Source organism: Trichomonas vaginalis, chromosome IV, assembly GCF_026262505.1.
Source record: "Trichomonas vaginalis G3 chromosome IV, whole genome shotgun sequence".
Classification (NCBI taxonomy): domain Eukaryota; phylum Parabasalia; order Trichomonadida; family Trichomonadidae; genus Trichomonas; species Trichomonas vaginalis.
The window spans coordinates 6,010,248-6,032,565 of NC_067206.1; the positions used below are offsets into that span (position 1 = coordinate 6,010,248).

Consider the following 22,318-nt stretch of genomic DNA (forward strand, 5'->3'; position numbering starts at 1 on the left):
CAACGCATTACAACCCGGTTAATACGAGCATATACATTAGAGCTGCTTTGTTATGATCTCCCTCATCAATTGATGAGAGATCTCATTATGAAGCAGCTCCAATCGAACTAAAAACCTACATACAAACGAGTGAAAACAAACTCATTAGAGTTGTGTTGCTTTGATTTCTCTCATCAGAAGATGAGAGATACCAGAACAAAACAACTCTAATCAAACTTTCTACACAACTCAGCACAGTATCAATGCAAAGTAATGCGTCTGTATCGTTAACAAGCAAAGTTGTTTCGGGTCCTTCCATTTTGGAAGAATTCGGAACAACTTTGCGAATTGATAGTTAGTATGGGTTAGTTGGGTATGGTGGCACTGCGTTCCACCTTACCCAATACTTGTGAATTTGACACTTTACAAAACCACTAACGTATATTTTACAACACAAACGACAACACTAACTTAACCTTAAATATTTACAAAGCCGCCAACCACTTCACCTCACTAACGAACTCACTAATGAAAAAATAAACGTTCTCATAAATTTTCTTCTATATCTTCATCGTCAATGTTAACTCTATTGTAGTCATACTTGAAGTCATAAAGTTTCTCAAGTTTTGAAATGCATAGTCTTGTTAACTTACCTTCATCATCATAAGTTTTTATAAAACTACCATGACAATCTTTATACACAGTCAATGTATAGTCAACTGGTCTAGGATGAAGTGTAAAGAACATGTTATACTCAGGAAGGAAGAATAAATGTTTAAATGTATGTTTGTTATATTTTTCGATTTGTATGAGTTGCTTTTGTTCTGTCATTTATATAAAAATAAAATAAAAAATAAAATAAAAAATAAACTTAAAAATTAATGATATCACCACCCTCACACGTATGAAAACATAGCACAAAAATAATGTTTAGGTGAAGTGGTGAGATCTCACCTCTTTTTTCACCTGTTTTTTCACCCTGTTGAATTCATTGCTTTATAACTCTCTTCCTTTCTCCAACTCTTCTAACTTCTTCTTAAGTTCAGCAATGTTGTCCTCATGAAGTTTAATCTTTCTCAAAATTCCTTCTTTATCTAATGGTTGCTTTATCTTTCTAAACTGAACTCTACCATCCTTCATAGTATGAATGTAAAAACCTTCTGGAATAGTTCCTGATTTAATGTATTCTACCAAAAACTTTTGTTTCATTGCTTCAGTGACTTTAGTCGTCATTTCAATCAAATAAAAATTTTAATATTAAATAAAAATAACGTTATTTTTTCAGTAAGGAAACACAGGAGTTTTACGATTTATTTGAGGAGTAGGTTCTGGTTTAAATGTTGGAGTCGGTTTAGGAGTTGACTTTTGAACAGGAGTTTGTACTTCCATAGGTTCAGGAGTCATTGAAGGTTTTGCTTGTGAAGGTGTTGGAGTTTGTTTAACTTCAGCTACTTCAGTATTATTTACAACATTTGCTTTATTTCTTTTCAACATCATAACTGCTCCTGCTGTAGCTAGCAAACCTAGTGGGAGACCATATCTTATATAAGGACTTGACCAAATGCTATTTTTGACAGGAGCTGGTGGAACACCTAACCTTGGTGAGACTGCTCTTTGCCATTGTGCAGCTCGTAAGAAATATTCAATAGATGCTCCATAATCGTTTGGTAAAGTTTGTTTCATAGATGGTGAAGGTTCACGAGAGCTTGATGAAGAACTCATTTATAAGCTTTCAAAAATAAACGTTCATCCTTTATTCCTCACTGTCGTCCGCGGCTAAGTTATAGTCATCTAATCTTATTATGGGGATGCCATTAGCACGCACCTGAATGGCAAAGCAACAATCCCTCATAAATCCAATAAGTGGCTTTGGTACATTTTCAGTTGCTAGTTCAATAGGTCCTTTAACAGACAATTTGTATGTTATTGGAGCAGTAGATGTTTGACCTTGCTGGAAGCAAAAGTCCACTTCTGTTGGAAAACCACATAAGAAATGTGTGTTGTCATAGCTATCCCATTTATGTTCCACACTACCATCATCCACCAATGACCTCATAACATCTTCATTAAATCCTATCATATCATTGTTTGTATTGCAAGCGTTCGCAACCATTTCATAAAATACAGGTCCATATGATTTTTCAGGTTCTGCAGGTATATTTCCATAAGCTCCCATGGAAAGCGGAAGATATTTAAACTTAGGGTTCTCAAAATTAACATAATAGTTGTCTTTCTTTCTAAATAGTGCCCAAATACTTTTAACATTAATAGGCGTATAAGCTGCTGTAAATGTTGCACTTGAACTATCTGTATTCTTTGAGAATGAACCGTCCATAGGAATCCAATCCATAACTTTAACAGGAAAACATAAAGCCTCGTTTGTATAATGTTCTACAAGTTCTGTATAAATGTTAGGGTCTAAAGAGAATGACTTTGGATGAATGAAACATTCATTAAAATCCATCTTTGTTCGAAATAGTTGCTGGGTTACAGTTGTAATAGTAACTGTTCCACTAGCTTCTACTGCCTTCGTTATCATAGTGAATGGTTCATTCCATGGAACAAATTTATTTGTCGGTGGATTTGAATCTGAAGCAAATGCAATTTTAAGAGTTGGATTGAAAGCAATGATATCATTTACTGATATAGATGTGCATTGTAAGGCGTCGCTACTGAACTTTACTTTAAGCTGAATGTTTCCTGCAAAAGCTGGAATAAATCGAATAGCTTCTAATGGAAGGAATCTTCTAACAGGAATTCTTAAACGAAGCTTAAAATCAAATGATTTTCCTGCTGTAATTGGACCACTAACAATTTGTCCTGTTCTGCATGTTCCCGAATGACTCCATACATCTTCATGTCGAGTCTTTGAGAAAACATCTACTTTCTTTATTTGTTCGGTAGTTTGTGAGTTTGAAGTTATATATGCTTCTTCTCTTGCGTTGTCTTGAGAATATACGATACGACCATTTGCAAGGATTTGATATCCAGCAACTGCATAGAAAGCGTCATCGAAACCAATCCAAAATCCTGGTGGGTTTGTTTTATTGGAACCTGAACCAATTTCTTTATCTACAATAAATTGACCTTCCATTTTATACGTAATGAATGTATTGTAAAGGTCCAACATATTTTCACCAGGAGGTGAGAGATTGAATGTTACCCATGTGTTATCTTTAGCAGTTCCAGGTTGTGATGGAATCTTTGCGTCAGAATATTTTCTATTAGTGTCACCAATTTGAACTGCATTGTCTATGATATCGAAATATGAGCGAATCTGATGAATATGCTCTGCTGGAGTAAATTCGTTTAACTGTTCGTTCTGCATGTATTTACTTCGGATAAAAATATCTATTTACTTCATTATTCTCACTCTTCTTCTTGGCATTCGTGGTGGAGGTTGTTTCTTGACATTTTCAATGAACTGTACATTCTCTTTTGTCTCAACTTCTTTCACTGGCGGGTCAGGGTTCTTTGACTCGGTTTGTTTTTCAATGAAATTCACGAACTTTGCAATAAGCTCTTGGTTCGTTATTGAAAGTACATCTGGCTTCTTTTCTTCTGGTTCTATTGACTTTTCAGTTTGAATAGAAGGCTTAACATGGGCTTTGTGGACTTCACCCTTGCCATGCACCTTAATACTGTCGCTTTCTGCATTCGCTAATGGAACCTTTCTTTTTCTTACGTATATTTTACCATCTTTACTCTGACTTACGTAATAGAAAGGATGTTGTATTCCTCTTGCGTCATTTAATATAATAGACTCTCGCTCTGATTTTGACAAGCTCATTTTACATCGGTTAAAGTTTTAATTTTGTTTTTTATCTGCAGTCAAATAACTCAGACAAGCCCTACGGACAAGACCCAAGGGGTCATAGATGTTGAAGCATTGAAGAAAGAAATTCGTGAGCAAATTTTATCCGAACTGAAGGAACAAAAACAAGAACAAAAGCCAGAGAGACCAAAGAGAAAACTTAGTGAAAAACAACTTGCTGCATTAGCTGATGGAAGACAAAAGAACCCACGTTTGCTGGCGAAGAAAGCTAGAGAAGAAGCTGAAGCAAAAGCTAAAGAAGCTGAAGCAAAGAAAGAGTAAATAGTTTATTTTTATCCGAATTAAATGTATAGACAAATACCTTTATCTGTTGCGTTCAGTAGTGAAAACCCTGACGTCAAAATAAAGGGGAACAGAGTAACGTTTAAGTTTCCAACAGACTGGATTGTGAACATAAATGAAGAGAAGTACATTGGCATAACATCTATGTATATAACACGTGCTTTCAGAAAGGTTGACTTTATACTTCAAGTCGAGATAGAAAATGACGAACAGTCTTTAAGCGCCCAAAACATTCACATATACAAATACTTTAAAGACGATACAACATTGTTGCAATGTATGATTTCATTTAATGAAATGTTCGAGAAAAAGTTTAACATTGAAGTACAAACTTTACAGCCTTTACGTGAGTTTCTTGCACAACTGAAAGAAGAAGGTAGTCGGCCACAACTTATAGACTTTCATTATGAATTTAATGAAAATGAAGATGGAACTCATGACTGTCAGTTTGTTGTATTCTCACCATTCAATGAAGTCGCTAAAGAGAAAGAAAATTCTTTACGTATAAGATTTCAAATCTCTGAACCAAGTGATGATTTCAAGAATGTTTTCAATTATGATGCAATGCTTCCGAGGAAAAATGAATTTTCAAAGATTGTAACACCTGGCATTTGGGATAGAAAGCAAGCTATATTATATTCAAACTTAAGTAAGGGAGTTGAAAATGAGTTCATTGGTCATACAAGAACTACACCACTTCCTAACCCTAAATACTATAAATTAACTGGTTTCAATCGTGAGTTTTGGATAGACATGTTCTCCACTCATGACCATAACTGCCCAGTGTTCTTACCTCCAGACCATAAGGACTGTCTCTACATTGAAGCACAACTCTTAAACTCTACCATCGCAGTATTGTAAAATCTACGCTAGTTTTATTTTTATCACGAATGACCTCATTGCTGACAAAAATAAATAACCTCAGACCTTCAACTTACGAATAAAGCTTGTTTTATTTGTTATTGAGAAGTTAAACTTTTCAGCAAAGCAAGGTTGACACGACTTACATAAGTCGAATGCAATCTCTTGACCGTCATAAAGTGCTTTATATAACTTCATAACACTGAACTCAGAGTCTTTGTCAAATTTTCCTTGCGGAACCATTAAACCTTTATCTTCATCATAGAAACACTAAACAGAGTCAGGAAACATTTCATTAGCGGTTAAAGCAATAACATCTTGCTTCACGCCTTTCATTCTGCAGTGAAATGCAACTTCATTTAAATCATTCGTGAGTAAGTCTATGTAAGTCTTCTTTCCACAAAATATTGACTTGTATGCTAAACTTTGTTTTCCAGGTGTGATTTCTGCAAAGTCGCTATGAAATTGACCAAGGTTTTTACCAATGAGAACTCTTCCATAACGTTTCTCAAACTCTTCAGCTAAACGAGGGATATCTTCATTGTAGAGATGCATACTGTCCGTATCGCTATAAAAGATGTCCATTCCTAAGTCCTCAGCAGTACAGAATACTTCACACATTATTCTCTTCGACATAGACAGAATGTTAACACCAAGTGGACAGAAGTTAAAGTGTCTGCAAATGCTTTTCGTTAGCTTGAAAATAGTTTTATCTGAACCATCCAAACCTTCGAACTTCACTATATGGTTGTAGTTTCTGATGGCATATCTTATAGCATCTTTGTCATTTACTATGGTTATTTTTGACTCAATAGGAGATAGAATAGTTTTGCCATAAATACTGTTCAGAATGAGCTTTATATTTTCTTGCAAAGGATTTCCTTCTTTCTTATACTTTAACCTTAACTCAAACAACTTCTTTACTTCATCTCTTATTCTAATATCTCTGTTTCCATCGTAATAGTATCCTTGCAACACTTCACATTTGACACCTTGATATTTTATGAGGTCTTGTAATGTTATATGGTCAACATACATTAAACAGCAAGTGTTTGAACTTCTGGGAACGTTAAGTTCTGGATTTAGTTCAGGGTCACAAACTATTAAAGGAAAGTGTCTATGTATTCCAATCTCTTTATCTTAATGAGAACAAAGAAGCCAGACATAAACTTTTCACCAATGGGTTCCTTTTGGTCGTCATCGAATAAATGTCTCATGAGATACTCTGTGCTTAACATTTCTTTCTTCATAACCTTTGGAATACCTTCTAAAGTATAAAGTCTTGCTATAGCTGATGGATATAATGAAACAGCGTCGAAATCAGCAATGAGTTTCTTTTCGCTCTTTTGTTTAATGTTATCTGACAGCATACATCTTCCACCTTGAATACAGCGTGAAATAAATTCTCTTGGTTTATTTGAGAGGTCATATAAATTTCCATTCGGGAAGTACACTCTGTTCTCAAACAATTTGTTAGCAATAGAACAAATACTAACGTAGTCATATACGTTTAAATCAAACTCTTTCAATATGTCATTGCGGAACTTAACAAAACCTTCTCTTAAAATTCTTACATCTTGTTTGCAATAAAATGTGCTATACTTTTCTAAGTCGAAGTGGTTTTCATCTATTCTGCAACCTTTGATGGAATCTATGTTTTTCATGAATGTATCTGCATCCCGGATAAACTTACATGCTTCAGAAATGACACCAGTTCTGTTGTCATTTGCTAACAAAGTACTGCTGTAGTAGTTGTAAGGAAATACTTCTTTCGATCCTGTTTGTAAGTTAAACATAGCAGGAAATAGTTTAAGCTTCTTATTTATAACACTGTAAGAGTCTTTTATAATAATTGCCCTTCCTTTATATAAGCCAGTTATTTGCATTGTTCGTGAACCTTTAATGATGGGAGTTCCTTTCACTTCTGTCATGTGTCTTAAGATGAAGTTTATATCATAACTGAGGTTATGGAAATATATTAAACTCTTGTCAGGAAGTCGTTCCAAAAATTCTGTTGCACAGTTCTGACCCCAAATGCTTTCACTCACTGAACCATCTTCACTGTCATAACAGATGTTAAAAGCTTTATGAAAGCCGTCTGTGCTACACTCAAAGTCAGCAAAGAAAACGTGCTCAGGAATGAACTTGCACTTATTTTTATTTACTTCTTTTGACTCGGCTTTCTTCTTCAGTTGTACACAATACTTTGGAGCATATGACAAGTCTTTAAATGGTGCAAGGTTCTGTTTATATAAGTCAGTAGTATATGTGAAAAGTTCTCCATAAGAAATAGGTTCGAAATATTTGCACCCCCACAATGTTTTCATAACATCCCATAACGGTGTTGTTCTATCATAACGAACTACATATTTGTTCTCTCTCTTTGTATAAATCTTCATCTGTTTCTCAATGTTCATTCCACCACAAGCTTTGAGAATTTCTATATAGTTGCGAATGAAATATGTTGTCATTGGTAATCTTTCATTTAGCATGTAGTGGTCTTCAACAAGAAGTAAGTCAATAGTTCGAACAGTTTTACATTCTTTTGGTATGTATCTCTTTATTTCATTATGTCTTGAGTCATTGAAGTAACCAATGGTAACATTAAATGCTATACCTGTTGCATCAGAAATTTCTTGTACTTTACTTTGAGGAAAGTCTCTAACACGAATGACTTCTCTCATGTGGTCAATAGTTTCTTCATTTACTCCAGCCTGAATGCAAGCATAAACGAAACAATTGTCTTCTGTCATAAGTGCTGCAGTTCTTTTGTTAAGTTCATTGAAGATTTGGTAGCGCTCAAGATTTATAGGTAATGTGCAAAGATACTTCCAGAACTGACCGCTTCTCTTCTTATAAAACTTCTTTTCACCATTATCTTTCCAAAAGCTTTCTATAAGTGCTGGGTTTCCTGTTTGCTTAAGAGCTTCCAAAATGGCTTTCTGGTCATTTGTCAGTGTGCTTTCATCTCTATATGGTCTCTTTTTTGGTTTGCCTTTCTTTACATCTGACATCGTTAAGCCTTCATATTCTGTTAAATCATACATCTTTATTTCGGTAAGATTCTTTATGTTTGTCAAGAAGAAGTCATAGTGCATTTCAACAATACCTGCAGCATTTGCTTCTATCTCTGATATAAAGTTCTCCTTCAAGAGCTGATGTAGTAATGTTCCAATATTATTGAGGTTTAACGTAGAACATTCATACTTTCCACCAAGTTTATAACATACCATCCATCTCTGTTGGGAGTTTATTTTAATCTTCTCTAAGAGTCTCATGAAAACCTTACCGAAATGTTTGTGTAAGTAGTCTCTGTTTGGTTCATCTAAAGCTTCGATGTTAAAGTCAATGAGTCTATTGCCTGACTTCACATTTCTCTTCCTATTCTCTTCATCTTTCTTTAACCATCTCTCACCTTCTTTTGGTTTGTCGTCAATGGAACGAATGACATCGTTAGCTTTGCGAACTTGTTCTATAGCGCTCTTAAACATCTCTCTTCTCTGTTGTTTCAGTGTGTCGTCTCTTCTTCTTGTTTCACCAACGTTTGCATTTGTTATGTCAAACATTTCTCTTCTTACTTCATGAGGTACTGAACGTCTATGATATAAGTCAATAGCAACGTCATTTAAAGGAAATGCTCTTGCATGGACTTCGTCCTCGCCGCGTTGCGGCTTTATGAACTCACGAATTCTATCATAACTTATTGCACCATTATAGTCTTTAATGAAGTCAGCGAGTGCTTTTTTGTTTGTTGCGTAATGTTTTGCAACATCTATGTTAGCTTCTGTAAGAAGTTGTTTTATTTCCAGTGTTCTAACTTAGACAACTTCCGATACATCTTTAGTAGGAAATAAAAAAAATATTTTTTGAAAAAATTAGATTAGAATTTTTAAGTTATTTTTCAAAATAATTTAATATTTTTATTTTAATGAAACACATGCAAAGATTGCAAGTTCTTTTCATACAATGCTCTCGCTACTGCCATCAAGAATGAGTTCAATAATGCTTCAAATGTTAATGTTATCTTTTAACAAGAAGTTTGTGAAAGAATCTAAGTTTGGTCAGTATGTCAGACCATTAGCTATCGTCATTGACCGCAACGTTATACTTCACAAGAGTTAGCAGTAGTTTTTGAAACAAAAGAGTTTCTTCGTGAAGTCAAAGATACTCATTATTACTGTTATAAAGAACTCTAATATTGACTTCTTCAGTATATGCTTTAAATCTTTCCGAACAGAAAGAATATAAGAAGGGTGAAAACATCTGTGAAATATTATCCTTCATCTCTGAAGACAATAACTAACAAAGATGTTATACAGAAATTCTTACCAAAGGTTGAAGAAGCTTCTATTGACATTGACGAAGGAAGTGAAATGGTTGAAGAAATAGACCCTGAAGCTATTTAAGCAAAAATATATTTTTGGTTAGTCTTCATATCGATATTTTACAACAATTCCCCAATGTATAAACTTTTCATACGCTTTTTCATAAGCTTTATATACCTTCAGAAATTTTGCATAATCTTAGAAGCATTTAGATATTGTTAAATGCTTTGTATGTCTTCAGAAATTTTGCATAATCTTTTACATGTTGTTTCGTTTCTTCTTCTGTCATGAGTTCCGATATTCTAAATTCATGTTCTTTCATATGAGATAAAATTTTATAAAAAAATAAAATTAGCTTAGATTTTTTTATTCTTCCTCTTTGAAGTTATCGAAATATTCTGTTATTTTTTCCTTCAGTAATGTTAAGTCTTCTTTGAATGTAAGTATTGTGCAACCTTTGATGTCATAGTGTGTTTGAGGAAGAGTATTTTTTGAAATTTCCTTTATTTGCTCATTCGGTGTCATTGAAATCGGTAAGTTTTCACGATAGAACCAGTTTCTGTCAGATTTATATATTTTAGCTAAGTCATAAAAGCTCTTGTTGTTTTCTTCTGACTAAATGCAACATAACCATATCTTTTCTTCTTCTTTCTCCAACTCTTCAGTATAAATCATATACTTATAACTCTTTTCCTTTCCTTTTGGTACTGAACGCGGTATTCTTTTCTGTATGCTTTTGTCTTTGATTCAATGACTTCATCTTTTGCATGAAGTTTCTTTTCCATCTCTCCACGTTCTGCTTTATATAGTTCATCTAACATCATGAAAATATAACAAGCATAACGAGGTGAAGCCCACATTGCTACAGCATTTACTAAAAGTCTATGAACATAATAACCTTTCAAACCAGGAGCCAAATTCTTGCGATTTTCGTACGGAATCTCTTCTCTCGGTTTTCCGAGGGAAGCAATCATATGAGGAAATTCTTCTAAAAGTTCTTTTGTCTGTTGGTTTTCAAACCAATGATATGCTTGCTTTGTAGAACGAAGAGCATTCATTATACTTTGCATTTGGTACATGTCATCTTTGACCGAACGAATGAGTCTCAATTGTTTGTTATACTGTATGTACTCGTATTCTTCATTTATAGCTTCATGGACTATAACAGTTGTTGTGTTCTCTGATGTTGTCATTACTGTCTTTACATACAAAATAAAAAAATAAATAAAAATAAAATTAGCGTTATTTTTTCTGAGATAAACACTATTTCTTCACAACATTAAATTTTATCCTGTATGAAATGACTTTAAAAAGATTATTGACTGACTTCGAATACTATCTCATTGACGCACTGACAGACCCTCAAAACTGTGTTGAAAGTTCTTTAAGCTTTAAGATTGAAGGTACGACGAATTTTGTCTTCACTTACGTATTGAAAGAATATGACCGTTATCATAACGAAGTGAATCAAACACTAATAAAATTTGTAGATAAAAAATTTGATGAATATTTTAAATGTGAAGACCCAAACACTGCTGGAGATGATGAAGAATACAGACAAGTTATTGAAAAAAATAACGCAAGATTAGATGCAATAGAAAAGAAGTTTAATGAATGTCTTACAAAGACGTATGAATATCTTCTGCGGTGGGAAGCCAGATGGAAATAAATTTACGTCAAATATGCAATTTATAAAATCTTATGTCGACAGGCTACGTAGCACAGTAGTCTAAGGTGGTGTTATGGAGGGGTCAGGGTCTGTGGTTCGAACCGCGACGGCGCCGTATTTTCTTATTTTCTTTGTTTGTCTTGTTTGTCGTGAATAAAAAGTGTCATAAAAGTGCTCTATCTTCCACGGGAATAAATAAAAAATTTACTTTATTTCTTCTTTATTTCTTTGTTCCCGTGGAAGAAGGGTTTTGCTGTTTTTTCTCAGCCGAAATCAATGATTTTTTCATTTTTGGAATCCTTAGCGAATGAGGAATCTTTTCTCTCGTGGAAGCTTTGACCAAAAATAATTTTTAGGTGAAGAGGTGAGATCTCACCTTTTTTTCACCTAATTTTTCACCTCTTTTTTCACAAGCGTTTTACATGAATTGTACGATGTATATTTGAAATCCTAAACAATTTCGTAGCTTCAATTTCTTCTTTTAGTACATCGAATGTTTTAATCATGCCGAAAGTCTCTTTATATTTCTTCTTGACGTCAGACAGAAGGAAATCGTCAGCAGTTGGATAGTTTTTGTTCAGAAATGACAGCATGTCCATTTTATTTTCTACCGGCTTCTCTGCTTCTTTCTTTAAGTCTGCATAGTCGTTTCGCATTCTTTCTATCTCTTTGACTGAGTAGTTATATTTTCTTATTGCTGCTTTACATTTTGAACATTGCGGCATCGTTTTTGCGTTATACATTGAAATAAAACCAGCTAGAACAACTAAGGCGTCAATGGTTTTCTTTAACTCAAAAGCTGCTGGTTTTATCTGTTCATTCCATACCTTACCTCTTCTGTCTTTATCTCTTATCTGCCATACACATTTTGCAGCTAATGAAACAAAGTTGTCGTATGTCTTAAACTCCCCAGATTTATATATGTCAGAGATGTTCTTATATACCATGTCGCAATCTTTATCCATAACTTTATGGTTGCAATGAAAACCAAGGAATTCATAATTTACTTTACGTATGAATTTCTTAATTTCTACTGAGTCAGTTGCTTTGACTTCAATTTCGTCGAATTCAGGAATAGTTAGTTTTTGCTGCTGAATTTCAGGTAGTTTAGGCAAATGGTCGATGAGGTCCTCCATTTCATAAAGATACTGTTCATTTTTCATCTTTCGCACTACAATCTAAATTACTTGTTAAAAGTTCTTGCTTTATCTTCTGGATTTCTGTTTCAAAAGTATATGAAGAAGGAAATAAAGCTTTTCATCTCTACCAACATTGACGTAGGATTCATGACTAGCGAGTTTGGTGCTGTAGTTGTTTGAATTGTTGTTGTGCCTGATTGTTGAAATCATATCTTTTATACAAAATAAAAAAATAAAATAATTTAAAACTAACTTTATTTTTCTATCTTAAGGAAATTCATGAAAATTCGTGAGGGTGAGAAAACAGGTGAGATCTCACCTCTTCACCTAAATTATATTTTTTGGTGTAAATTTATGAAAACATTAATAATACATGACTGTTCTCATTCATGTCTGATTTACATCTAATGAAAAAGTTTAGAAGAATTTTCTTATTCTTTCTGGCTTATTTTTGTCTTTCCAGTACTCCCGCTCTAATGTCCAGATGTGTTGACTTTGACTCTCTCAAGTTCTTAGATGGTATAACATCTTCAACGCCTCCTTCATATTTACTTTATAAGTGTCATCGTTTATGTTATAGCCAAGTATTTCAATAACCACTCCTCGCTTTGCTTCGTCAATGGTTTCAGCAAGTTTGCCATTACTACTTTCGACTAATTTGTGACGAGGGTAAAACGCAATAGAGTCGTCAGCATCTTTTATAAGATATCCATTACCTTACGTAGAGTCTACAATATAATAGTTTCTACTTAACCTTAAACGTTTCTTGTCAACGGTTTGTCGTCAAGAACTACACGAACTTTTGTACCAGGAATGAGGGTAAATTGCGTTGAATTTCTGATATTTTGTGTTTGGCTTCGTTTCTTTTGTATATACTTTTCTTCTTGTTGTTGTCATTGAATTTGGTGTATGTCCTGTTGTAGAATGTGTTGAGGAATTATATACTTCGAGAAAATGTTTCATTGTTTCTTCGGTAAAAGTCTCGCTCTTGGTTTAAATCTCTGAGCGTTCTTATGAAGCGGTTTATGATGCCGAGTATGTTATGGTTATGGTCTTCAGTAGTGTAGTGAGTTATGTTATGCTTAATGAGAAAATCTTGTGATTTCATTGCTGAGGTATGCACTGTCTTGGTCTGATGTTAAAGTACTTGGGCTATGTTCTGCTACAAACTTTTGTAAAACTCTTAACACTTTCACGAGTTCCTTTATTTTTCATTGGATATGCATATGCTTTACGAGTGTTACACATTAATGAAGATGAGAAATGGTTTATGTCCTCCTTTTCTGCTTTGAATGAGAGTGTCAAATTGGTATGCGCAGGAGTGTTGGAGTAAATTGGTAAAAAAGTAGTCGTAAGGGTTTATTTTTGTTTGATGTACAACATTTTTGTCAAAGAACCTTTTCACTTCAGCTCTGTTAGTAAATCCCCAACTCTTCTGCAGGCTTCATTGAACTTCTTAAATGACCTCCATGGATGTTGTTCGAATACTTCTTTCAAGCTCATTTATGTAAAGTTAAAGATTTTATTTTCAAGGCTCAAAGCGCGTTCATTGAACGCACCGGTAACATCGCGAATATAGTCACAAATGGTGGCATATAATCTGCACCCGAGCCTGTTGGATTTGTTGTGAAAGTTGTGAATGATTTCCTGTGTTCTACAGAAAATACCTGCGCTTGAATCTACTGGGTCACTTGAAATATCATATCTATTCATTCCCTGTCTATCCGAACCTGCTGCAAGATTTGTATAACCTCTTTTTGTTATTGAATGTGAATGACTACCTGTTGTGTTTGTAGTTCCTGTATGAGTGTGCGGTGGAAGGTTTGCTTCTTTAATTTTCTTCGAACCTCCTGTTTGCTTTGAATATCTAGCACAGTATAAGAATTTATCTACAATCTGCTTCCACATACCAAAACCTAAAACTGTTTCTGGATTTGTTGAGTTCATTGACGTAATAAATAGAGCCTATAGGATATAATGTTTGAAGTATTTCAGTCTTTAATGTTTGAAGCTCTGTTTTGTCTGCTTTCTTATTAACATTGCTGGTAGTTCATATGCTTCAAAGTTTCTGGCATGACCTTCGATATTCCTGCAACTGTTATCTAAATTGTTAAGAGTATCTTTTACGCTTGTACTCGGATTCTCTAAAGGTGCACTTGAACCAAGGGTATAGTTCAATATTATGTCGTCTGCTCTAACGTAGTGAAGGATTCATGTGTTATGGTTCTTGCAGCTTTACTATTTAATGTAGCTTGAAGTTCATTTATATCGGAGATATTTATTTATGAGATTTCAAAACTTTGTTCGTTTGCGTCAAGTTCATCTTTGTCAGCTTTACTTTTAATAGCATCTTCAAAAGTTATTTTTGCCTTAACTCTCAATGTAAATCTTGGTTCAACTAAATACACCGTTAACAAAGAAGTATGAAGCATAAATTTCATTGTTATAACCAAATGCTTCTGGTGCTTTACCTGTGTCATACTGTACAGTACAGTGTATGTCATAACCTTTAGCACGAATGAATTTATATCTTCTTTCATTAACATCTTTCGTCTTCACTTCTTCATCCTGTGTTAAATATCCATGGTAGTCCGTTATAATCTGTTCGTCTGAACTTATATAATGAACATGGTTTTTATCTGCTTTTTCGGCTAATTTCTCTTCTATCTCATTTATTTCAAGTTCATGCCTACCACCACCTCCCGAAGAAGTATTTTTCTTCAGCTCTTGAAGAACGTCCACTTCGCCATCTTTGGTGTCAATAATGAGACTTTGAGTTAAAACCTTCCTGTCTTAATGGATGTTTGTAAAACTTCTTCTTCACCGTGTTCGGGGTCATGGTCGTCATCATATCTTGTGAAATCAGAGATGTTGTCATACATTAAGCATATCTGTCTCAAAAGTTCTGCTATTTGAAACTGGAACGAAAGATATACAGAACTTTCATCATCTCCTAAAGTCAAGTCTGCTTTCTTAAGTATTTCTTGAATGTATGCAATGAGAACAGAGTACCTTGGAAAATATTCGAACAATATTTCATTAGCTGTTGGTTTTGGTGGTTCTTCTGGAGTTTCTGTTGTTTCAGTTCCTTCTGTAGGTTCTGTTGGAGTTTCTGCATCTCTTGACTTCAATGCTCTTGCTCTCAAAGACCTAAATGTTAGAGCACCAGGTTTACAAAGGACTTTATAAATGCTTTAATAGTTCCTGGTAAGTTATTGTTAGCATTAAGTAAGTTCCTTATGCTTCCATCATGTACGTCCATAGCACTATGTAAAAAATCTATACTTTTCTTGTAGTCAGCAATAGACTGACTGTGATTTTTTAAAGATTTGTCAATACCTTTAAGCCAATCTTCATGCATGTCTGATACTGAGCCAAGAATATCATTTGCTTCCTTTAGTGTATTTTGTGCTTCTCGTAAAGTATCCAATCCCGTACGTGCATTGTTTGCTATACGTCTTACAGTATCTATTTGACTCCTTGTTTCTTGCATCCAACCAGATAAAGTTTTAATAGTATCAGAACCATTTGAAATGAAGTTCAAAGCATTTTTAACGTCATCTAAAACTTCTTCACCAAGTACTGCCCATATCTTTCCGATTTGGTATTGAAGAACTCCATATGAAGCAGCTGTTAAACCAGTATTTATAAGGTTCCATATCCATGATTTAGCAGTTTTTCCATCCTTTCCATCTTCACCATCCAAACCGTTTTCGCCTTGAGGTCCTTGTATTCCTTGTATTCCTTGTATTCCTTGTGGTCCTTGAGGTCTAGTGTCACCCTTCTCTCCTTTCAGTTCATCTTTATGTTCGTTATAATATTCTAATGTCATAAGGTGTACATCATTACTGTACCAGCAACGCCGAGAATTTGTTTCTCATTCATGACTAAATTCTTTAGGCATTTAATGTTGTCGTCAAATCGAAAGCTCTTTAACAATTCAATGAGAACATTTAATACTTTCACTAATGAGGCATCTACTGTAGAATTTATATATTGCACCGTTCCATCATTTATGATAGGAACTTTACTTATTGTAATGAATGGGTCATAAGTGTTAAAAGTATCGAAATCAATGACTTTTTTAGTTTTTCCATCGTCAATGACTAAATTGTTACCTTCCACTGTTAAAGTTGAGTTTTCGTTTACTAGTTCATGTGCTCTTCTTGCTTCATTTGTTTCATACGCATATGCAGCAATAGTCATATTTTAATGAGAATAAAATGTTGTTCTATTTGCAAAGTACAGACCCAAACGAATACGGGACAGTAAAGCTACAAACAAACTTAGGTCTTCAGAATGAAGCGCTTGCTTTCAGAGTTTGACTTCAATACTATCGCAACTTTTGTCATAACAGATGAAACAGATTTCATAGAGATTGAAATAGATGACAAAAGAAGTGTTATAACATTTCCTAACAGAGCCGAGTACAGAATAGATAAAATTGCTGGAGTCATAGATACTCTCATAAATGAAGAAACTATTGACAACATAGATGTCGAACTCTCTTCTGAGGGAACATTGAAGTTCAGTTATGCGAAGGAGTTTAAGATAACACGAATGAGTCATAGAGTACAACTTCTTTTGGGTGCATACCATATGACATTTCCTTTGAAAAGTGTTGACAAAACGATTGAGATGAAATCTGTTCCATACGTATGTTATGGTAATTGTTTATACATTGAGTCTAAAATAGCTAATGTCACAGGCATTTCAGGAGTTAATAGTAAAGGTTCAGTAGAATATAAATCCTTCTGTTATGCAGTCAATTCAATGTTCATTCCAAACGTTCCTGTCATAGCAACTCATTTAGGTAAATGGGTTCGCATTAGTCCTCATAATTTGAAAGACATGCAATTCAGACTTGTTGACTTTCAAGGAGAGCCTGTAGAACTGAAGGCACCAGTGCGAATGACTGTTGAAGTTGACTTTTTAGAAAATATTAAATGCAACAGCTTACAAGAGAACTCAGAGCTAAAAATATAAAGTATGAATGTTATGTATTAGGTCATGAACTTTGGTTGTTGCTGTTTGATGAAACAAATGAATTAGTTATGTCAGTCAAGAGAACAGAAAAATATTGTGTTAGTGAAAACTGCACCAAGTCAATAAGATTAGGTTTGCATTATGAAGATGAGTTCGATACTGTTGAAGAAGTTTTGGATAGATATTACAAATTGCTAACTTGAAATTTTTTTTTGACTGACGGCGCAAAGCGCCAAGATGGGCTCAAAGAGCCCTCCTGACTGCTTTAATTTACTAAAACATATTTCAAACAAAGTTTATATTCTGTTGAAAGTTTTGTATACTCGTTCGAATATTTATACTTAAACTCAACTCCTGTAGTTCCTGGTGTTTCAATGATGCGGATGTTACCTATTTTCATGAATAGTGGAGTTTGACCACAGCATTCGATTTCAGGGTCGAGATAGTCAATGACACATTGTTTCCCTGTTATTCGTGAGATAACATTTTCAAGGTCCTCCTTTGTTAGAATTATTTGGTTCTTGCTTATAAGATTTGTCAAAAGCTTCTTATCGTCTTTGAGTAAAATTGTTTGGTATAACTGAAGAAGGTAATGGTCTACGTTATCTGAAGGATTTGTTTGAACATTTGTGTAAGGATTGTCGTTGGCTTCTCTTGAAAGAATTTGGTCCAGTGGTGGATACTCTAACTTAACATCTGATGTAGCGTTAGCGTTTGAAGCTGTGTTTAAATTCACCGACTTAAGTTCTGGTTCTTTTTCTTTCAAACACTCTGAACTATAGTTCTTTATGACAATATTGTTTGTCGTTCGTGAGTCAACATTTGATGTTGGTTCAATTGGAACATTAACGGCACCAGCTAAGATGGATTTGCTTCTCATTTCATATAGAATAAAAACCTTTTATATGTATGAAATGAACAATATACTCGACAAGGGTTTGAATGTAAAGCTAACGAATGAAAATATTGTTGAATTCACTGAGACAGGTGCTGTGTATAAAGATGTAGAACTACTGAACAAAAGAGCTAAGGGAAGAAGCAGGAACATGAACAAAGGGTGGAAGCCTATAAAAATTTATGTCAATGATGGCTCAAGAGGTTCAAACATAAAGTATGCAGAAAGTTATAGAGTTTATGCTCTCAAAGGTGAAAAGCCTTCATTTAAGAACAGCTATTCTAACGCATATCCTCAAAAGCTAACGGATGGGGAAGTGGATGATATGAATGACAGCAAAAATATTAACAGAAATGGCGACAGAGATGCATGGAATTTTTACCATCAGTCAATTGAAGGTTAAACTTTAAAACAATGTTGGTCGTTCCCATGGAAATTTTTGACTTTAATGGTATTTAGTTCATGATATGAATCTCAAGGTATGAACGAGGAGAGATGAGAGACTTATATGCTTCCCAAATTTCTTCAAAAGGTAATGTTATACCTGACTGTTTCCAAATGAGTTCAATATTAGCGTGAGAAACCTTGAAAGATAACGAAGTCAGTTTATGAGACGTTTTATGTTTAAGAGCTAAAAACCTCCATGTTTGCATAAGTATTGCTACAGTTAAATGTAATGTCTGACTTTAGTAATGATGTTAGCTAATGGTGAGTCAGGCTTTGAAACTAAACCTTTTCCGGCGAAGTCGTCGCAAACGAGCAGAGTGTTTGAAGGATATTTTTTGAAGGGGTATTTTGAAAGTTTTGATAGAATGTAGTTTGTCAGTCGTTTCATATCGTAAACTCCTGAGTACTGACGTAAGTGTTGTTTGTCAATAATTCTTTCCATCTCCTCAGAAGTCTTTTGCATTCCTGACTGTATAAATTCAACAATGGCATAATATTTCCTCTTACGTCGAATGTAACGTTGAAGAAATTCAATGAGTTCACTGTCTGGAACTTTAACGACAGAGGCTTGAACTTTTGACATAAATGTTTTCGCTGTTGAGTCCATAGAATCTGAAGTTGCTGATATAATGATTTGGTCATAATATGAGTCATTTCCTAAACGTTCTGTTATGAGTATATGACGAATGAGGTTAAATGTCTTACCTGAACCCATCTTTCCACAATAGAAATACACACCATTTGAACAGAACTCATAATCTTTGCTGAAAGGAAGAATAAGAGAAGAGTTAAGTTTGTCTGTAGTTTCATTCATGTCTTCATTTACGTCATGTATTAAATGCTTCATTTTATCTCCATTAAAAATGCAAGTCAGAAATATTCAGAACATAGCACCGAGTCTAACTGACAAGAGTATAAAGATATACTATGAACACGTTATGATGAAACCTACCAAAATTCAAGAAAGTCAGTATACTTATGAATATCCAAGACACTGGGTAGTAGTAGGAGGTGAGAAAGCTATTGAAATCAGACAGGTTCGAAGTATTCCAGCAGGAAGAACAATATTATTGAAGAACTTTAATGTTTTGAGGTATAATGATGAAACAAAGAAGCAAGATAGTTTCCCTGTTGCTGTGTATGTGAACTTAGATACAGGAGATGACATGAAAGTTTTTAATACAAAACTTCAAACGGTAGTGAGAGAACAACTTACTGCGGAAGGACATCCATTACCTTCAGAAGTTACCATAGCATATAATTTTGAAACAAACTCAATAGATTTTAAAGTCATCTCTGCAAAGAAGTCAGGTTTTACATTTAATGAAGCAGATGTATATTCGAATGAAAACTTCAAAGCTATTGCATGGTTAGATAATGACGATTGCTTTAAGAAAATATTTAAATTCAGTGACTCAAAGATGTCAATAGATGACCTTCGTGGAATGTTACCATCGACGTTTACAGTAGAAGGTTCAGCAGGATTGCTTACAAGATTGTCAATTGGTGGTATTTGGTCTCGTGAGAACATTGTTATAAAATCCAGTATAAGTGAATTTGCTGAAGAATCTATATTATGTCTTTCAAACTACATGTATTCGCCGCCGAAGCATTATAGTATAACAAACTTTGTCAGTAAGTTTAACATAAGACTTGTCGAACCTTCTTCAATGAAAGATGTTGTGCTACCTAAAGACGGAAAGGATGGACTCATTATTGAGATGATTTTAATAGCATATTAAATGAGTTTGTTTTTGAAGGTCATTCATGATGAAATAATTGTTGTAGAAGATGTTAGCAATTGTTCAGACATTTTGAAGCGTATAGATGAGATAAGAAAGAAGTTAGATAGACCGCAAAGCGGTGAGGGCGAAGCCCGTGAGAATGTTTATGTTTCATTGACTTTCTCCAGTAACGAGAACTTTTATGAGATAATATTGAAGAGAGATGATTTTAATATGGTGTAAATGGTAGCTTGGGCAGCTTTAGGCGCAATGGGAACAAAAGCATTAGCATTTGGAGCAAAAGCACTTGGAGCTTATGACGCAGTAAATAAAATGAGTGGAGGAAGGGTTTCGAAGACATTAGATGCAAATAAAGGAAAGATTGGAGGCTGGGTTGCAAAGAAGTTAAGATTAAATAAAATAGGGCTCATAAATAAAGCATCCAATTTAGTTGCGACTGAGTCAGAAAATGCTTTAGGAAAGGACGATGAGTTTGCAAAACACGCAAAAGACTTTAATGACCAGATGAAAGGTGAAACAATGCATTTAAATAGATTCGATGGAACTAAAGAAAATGTTTCTTCTCCACCAGTAGTTCTTCCGTATGGTCCCTATGGAATGTATGGAAACCCTTATGAACGACCATTTGACCCATTGACTGGTGGAAGTAACTGGTATCATTACGGCCGAAGAAGAAAGACAGTCAAGCTGGAGACAGACGTGAAGAAAGCAACTAAAAAGAAAACAAGGAAGAGAGTTATAAAGCAATGAATTCAACAGGGTGAAAAAACAGGTGAAAAAAGAGATGAGATCTCACCACTTCACCTAAACATTATTTTTGTGCTATGTTTTCATACGTGTGAGGGTGGTGATATCATTAATTTTTAAGTTTATTTTTTATTTTATTTTTTATTTTATTTTTATATAAATGACAGAACAAAAGCAACTCATACAAATCGAAAAATATAACAAACATACATTTAAACATTTATTCTTCCTTCCTGAGTATAACATGTTCTTTACACTTCATCCTAGACCAGTTGACTATACATTGACTGTGTATAAAGATTGTCATGGTAGTTTTATAAAAACTTATGATGATGAAGGTAAGTTAACAAGACTATGCATTTCAAAACTTGAGAAACTTTATGACTTCAAGTATGACTACAATAGAGTTAACATTGACGATGAAGATATAGAAGAAAATTTATGAGAACGTTTATTTTTTCATTAGTGAGTTCGTTAGTGAGGTGAAGTGGTTGGCGGCTTTGTAAATATTTAAGGTTAAGTTAGTGTTGTCGTTTGTGTTGTAAAATATACGTTAGTGGTTTTGTAAAGTGTCAAATTCACAAGTATTGGGTAAGGTGGAACGCAGTGCCACCATACCCAACTAACCCATACTAACTTTGATAGTGTAAACCCATATACATGAAAGCGTGCATGCATAAAGACAGGTATTGTCAGCAATGACTACCTGCCCAGCTATGAGTGATCAGAGAATTACCATCTCAGGCTTTTTGAGAACGTTTCAGCCAGGACCCTCGTATGTTGACTGTGAGAAAGGCATCCTTTATCTGAAATAGATGCTTTTCCAACAATCAAATTCGAAGATCTTCGACGTTGTTGTAAAAAGAGAAGGAGAAGGAAAGAAGAGGAAGGAGAGGAAGAAGGAAAGGAAAAGAAGAAGAAAAAAGAAAAAAAAAGAAGGACATATTAAATATAATGCGCACTTAATAGTGCCGAGGCGGCGGAGCCGCCAAGGCGCGATTTTTTTGACCCTATATTACCGCACGGCAATGTTTTTCTCGATTTTGTACAGCCCTACATGGAGGGGATTGTATTAATAGTTGTTTTTCGCATTGATATTAGATATTATTTATTTATTTGTAGCTTTTCTGGGCTGCAACATGGAGTGCATTATGTCTGTTCCATCCAAAATTCGAAAATTTAAAACACCTATTTTAATATGAAATGAAGCAAAATGAAGGAAAATTTTACCAATATTTAAGGGTGCACTTACGCCCATATGGCAGGGCATTCAATTCAGATATTAAGGTTAAATTTCAATGGCGCTTCACTCCAGTTGTCAAAATTTTGAATTAAAGTCAGATGGGGGTAAGTGCGGCCTTAACTCTGCATTAGCATTTGCTTCTCTTTTTAGCAAAAATTCACAAAT

At 34.4% G+C, this 22,318-nt stretch overlaps 11 protein-coding genes and 6 pseudogenes across 17 annotated transcripts, besides 6 other annotated features; 5 read left to right on the forward strand and 12 right to left on the reverse strand.

The window, feature by feature from the left end:
• Positions 1–216: part of a mobile genetic element that runs on past the window's edge.
• A 132-nt stretch (positions 217–348) lies between these two features.
• Positions 349–975: a terminal%2Cinverted (terminal inverted repeat of Maverick-1C transposon ID:TVAGG3_0038640).
• Positions 349–21,532: a mobile genetic element.
• TVAGG3_0038650 (uncharacterized protein) lies at positions 976–1,212 on the reverse strand (the record flags this gene model as incomplete). Its single annotated transcript, XM_001311794.1, has 1 exon — positions 976–1,212. One exon carries the CDS (start codon positions 1,210–1,212, stop codon positions 976–978), a length of 237 nt encoding a protein of 78 aa, XP_001311795.1.
• TVAGG3_0038660 (repellent protein 1 family) lies at positions 1,423–1,701 on the reverse strand (the record flags this gene model as incomplete). The annotated part of the gene is made up of 1 exon (XM_051220665.1): positions 1,423–1,701. A coding segment is annotated over one exon (279 nt), but the record flags the coding sequence as incomplete, so codon positions are not given.
• TVAGG3_0038670 (uncharacterized protein) lies at positions 1,733–2,329 on the reverse strand (the record flags this gene model as incomplete). Its single annotated transcript, XM_051220666.1, has 1 exon — positions 1,733–2,329. The coding sequence occupies one exon, from the start codon at positions 2,327–2,329 to the stop codon at positions 1,733–1,735; it is 597 nt and encodes a 198-aa protein (XP_051105652.1).
• Positions 2,379–3,307, reverse strand: TVAGG3_0038680 (uncharacterized protein; the record flags this gene model as incomplete). Its single annotated transcript, XM_051220667.1, has 1 exon — positions 2,379–3,307. A coding segment is annotated over one exon (929 nt), but the record flags the coding sequence as incomplete, so codon positions are not given.
• Positions 3,761–4,075, forward strand: TVAGG3_0038690 (uncharacterized protein; the record flags this gene model as incomplete). Its single annotated transcript, XM_051220668.1, has 1 exon — positions 3,761–4,075. A coding segment is annotated over one exon (315 nt), but the record flags the coding sequence as incomplete, so codon positions are not given.
• Positions 4,100–4,957, forward strand: TVAGG3_0038700 (uncharacterized protein; the record flags this gene model as incomplete). Its single annotated transcript, XM_051220669.1, has 1 exon — positions 4,100–4,957. The coding sequence occupies one exon, from the start codon at positions 4,100–4,102 to the stop codon at positions 4,955–4,957; it is 858 nt and encodes a 285-aa protein (XP_051105655.1).
• TVAGG3_0038710 (organellar and viral DNA polymerase type B) lies at positions 5,018–5,227 on the reverse strand (the record flags this gene model as incomplete). Its single annotated transcript, XM_051220670.1, has 1 exon — positions 5,018–5,227. A coding segment is annotated over one exon (210 nt), but the record flags the coding sequence as incomplete, so codon positions are not given.
• TVAGG3_0038720 (organellar and viral DNA polymerase type B) lies at positions 5,228–5,593 on the reverse strand (the record flags this gene model as incomplete). The annotated part of the gene is made up of 1 exon (XM_051220671.1): positions 5,228–5,593. One exon carries the CDS (start codon positions 5,591–5,593, stop codon positions 5,228–5,230), a length of 366 nt encoding a protein of 121 aa, XP_051105657.1.
• TVAGG3_0038730 lies at positions 6,050–8,795 on the reverse strand (annotated as a pseudogene). Its single transcript has one exon. A coding segment is annotated over exon 1 (2,746 nt).
• Positions 9,649–10,475, reverse strand: TVAGG3_0038740 (annotated as a pseudogene). Its single transcript has one exon. A coding segment is annotated over exon 1 (827 nt).
• TVAGG3_0038750 (uncharacterized protein) lies at positions 10,538–10,951 on the forward strand (the record flags this gene model as incomplete). The annotated part of the gene is made up of 1 exon (XM_051220672.1): positions 10,538–10,951. A coding segment is annotated over one exon (414 nt), but the record flags the coding sequence as incomplete, so codon positions are not given.
• Positions 11,362–12,300, reverse strand: TVAGG3_0038760 (annotated as a pseudogene). Its single transcript has one exon. A coding segment is annotated over exon 1 (939 nt).
• Positions 14,369–14,972, reverse strand: TVAGG3_0038770 (annotated as a pseudogene). Its single transcript has one exon. A coding segment is annotated over exon 1 (604 nt).
• Positions 16,314–17,076, forward strand: TVAGG3_0038780 (annotated as a pseudogene). Its single transcript has one exon. A coding segment is annotated over exon 1 (763 nt).
• On the reverse strand, positions 17,442–17,962 carry TVAGG3_0038790 (uncharacterized protein; the record flags this gene model as incomplete). Its single annotated transcript, XM_051220673.1, has 1 exon — positions 17,442–17,962. A coding segment is annotated over one exon (521 nt), but the record flags the coding sequence as incomplete, so codon positions are not given.
• Positions 18,378–19,232, reverse strand: TVAGG3_0038800 (annotated as a pseudogene). Its single transcript has one exon. A coding segment is annotated over exon 1 (855 nt).
• TVAGG3_0038810 (uncharacterized protein) lies at positions 19,864–20,160 on the forward strand (the record flags this gene model as incomplete). The annotated part of the gene is made up of 1 exon (XM_051220674.1): positions 19,864–20,160. One exon carries the CDS (start codon positions 19,864–19,866, stop codon positions 20,158–20,160), a length of 297 nt encoding a protein of 98 aa, XP_051105660.1.
• Positions 20,892–21,532: a terminal%2Cinverted (terminal inverted repeat of Maverick-1C transposon ID:TVAGG3_0038640).
• A 237-nt stretch (positions 21,533–21,769) lies between these two features.
• Positions 21,770–21,917: a mobile genetic element.
• A 230-nt stretch (positions 21,918–22,147) lies between these two features.
• Positions 22,148–22,273: a mobile genetic element.
• The last annotated feature ends 45 nt before the right edge of the window (positions 22,274–22,318 follow it).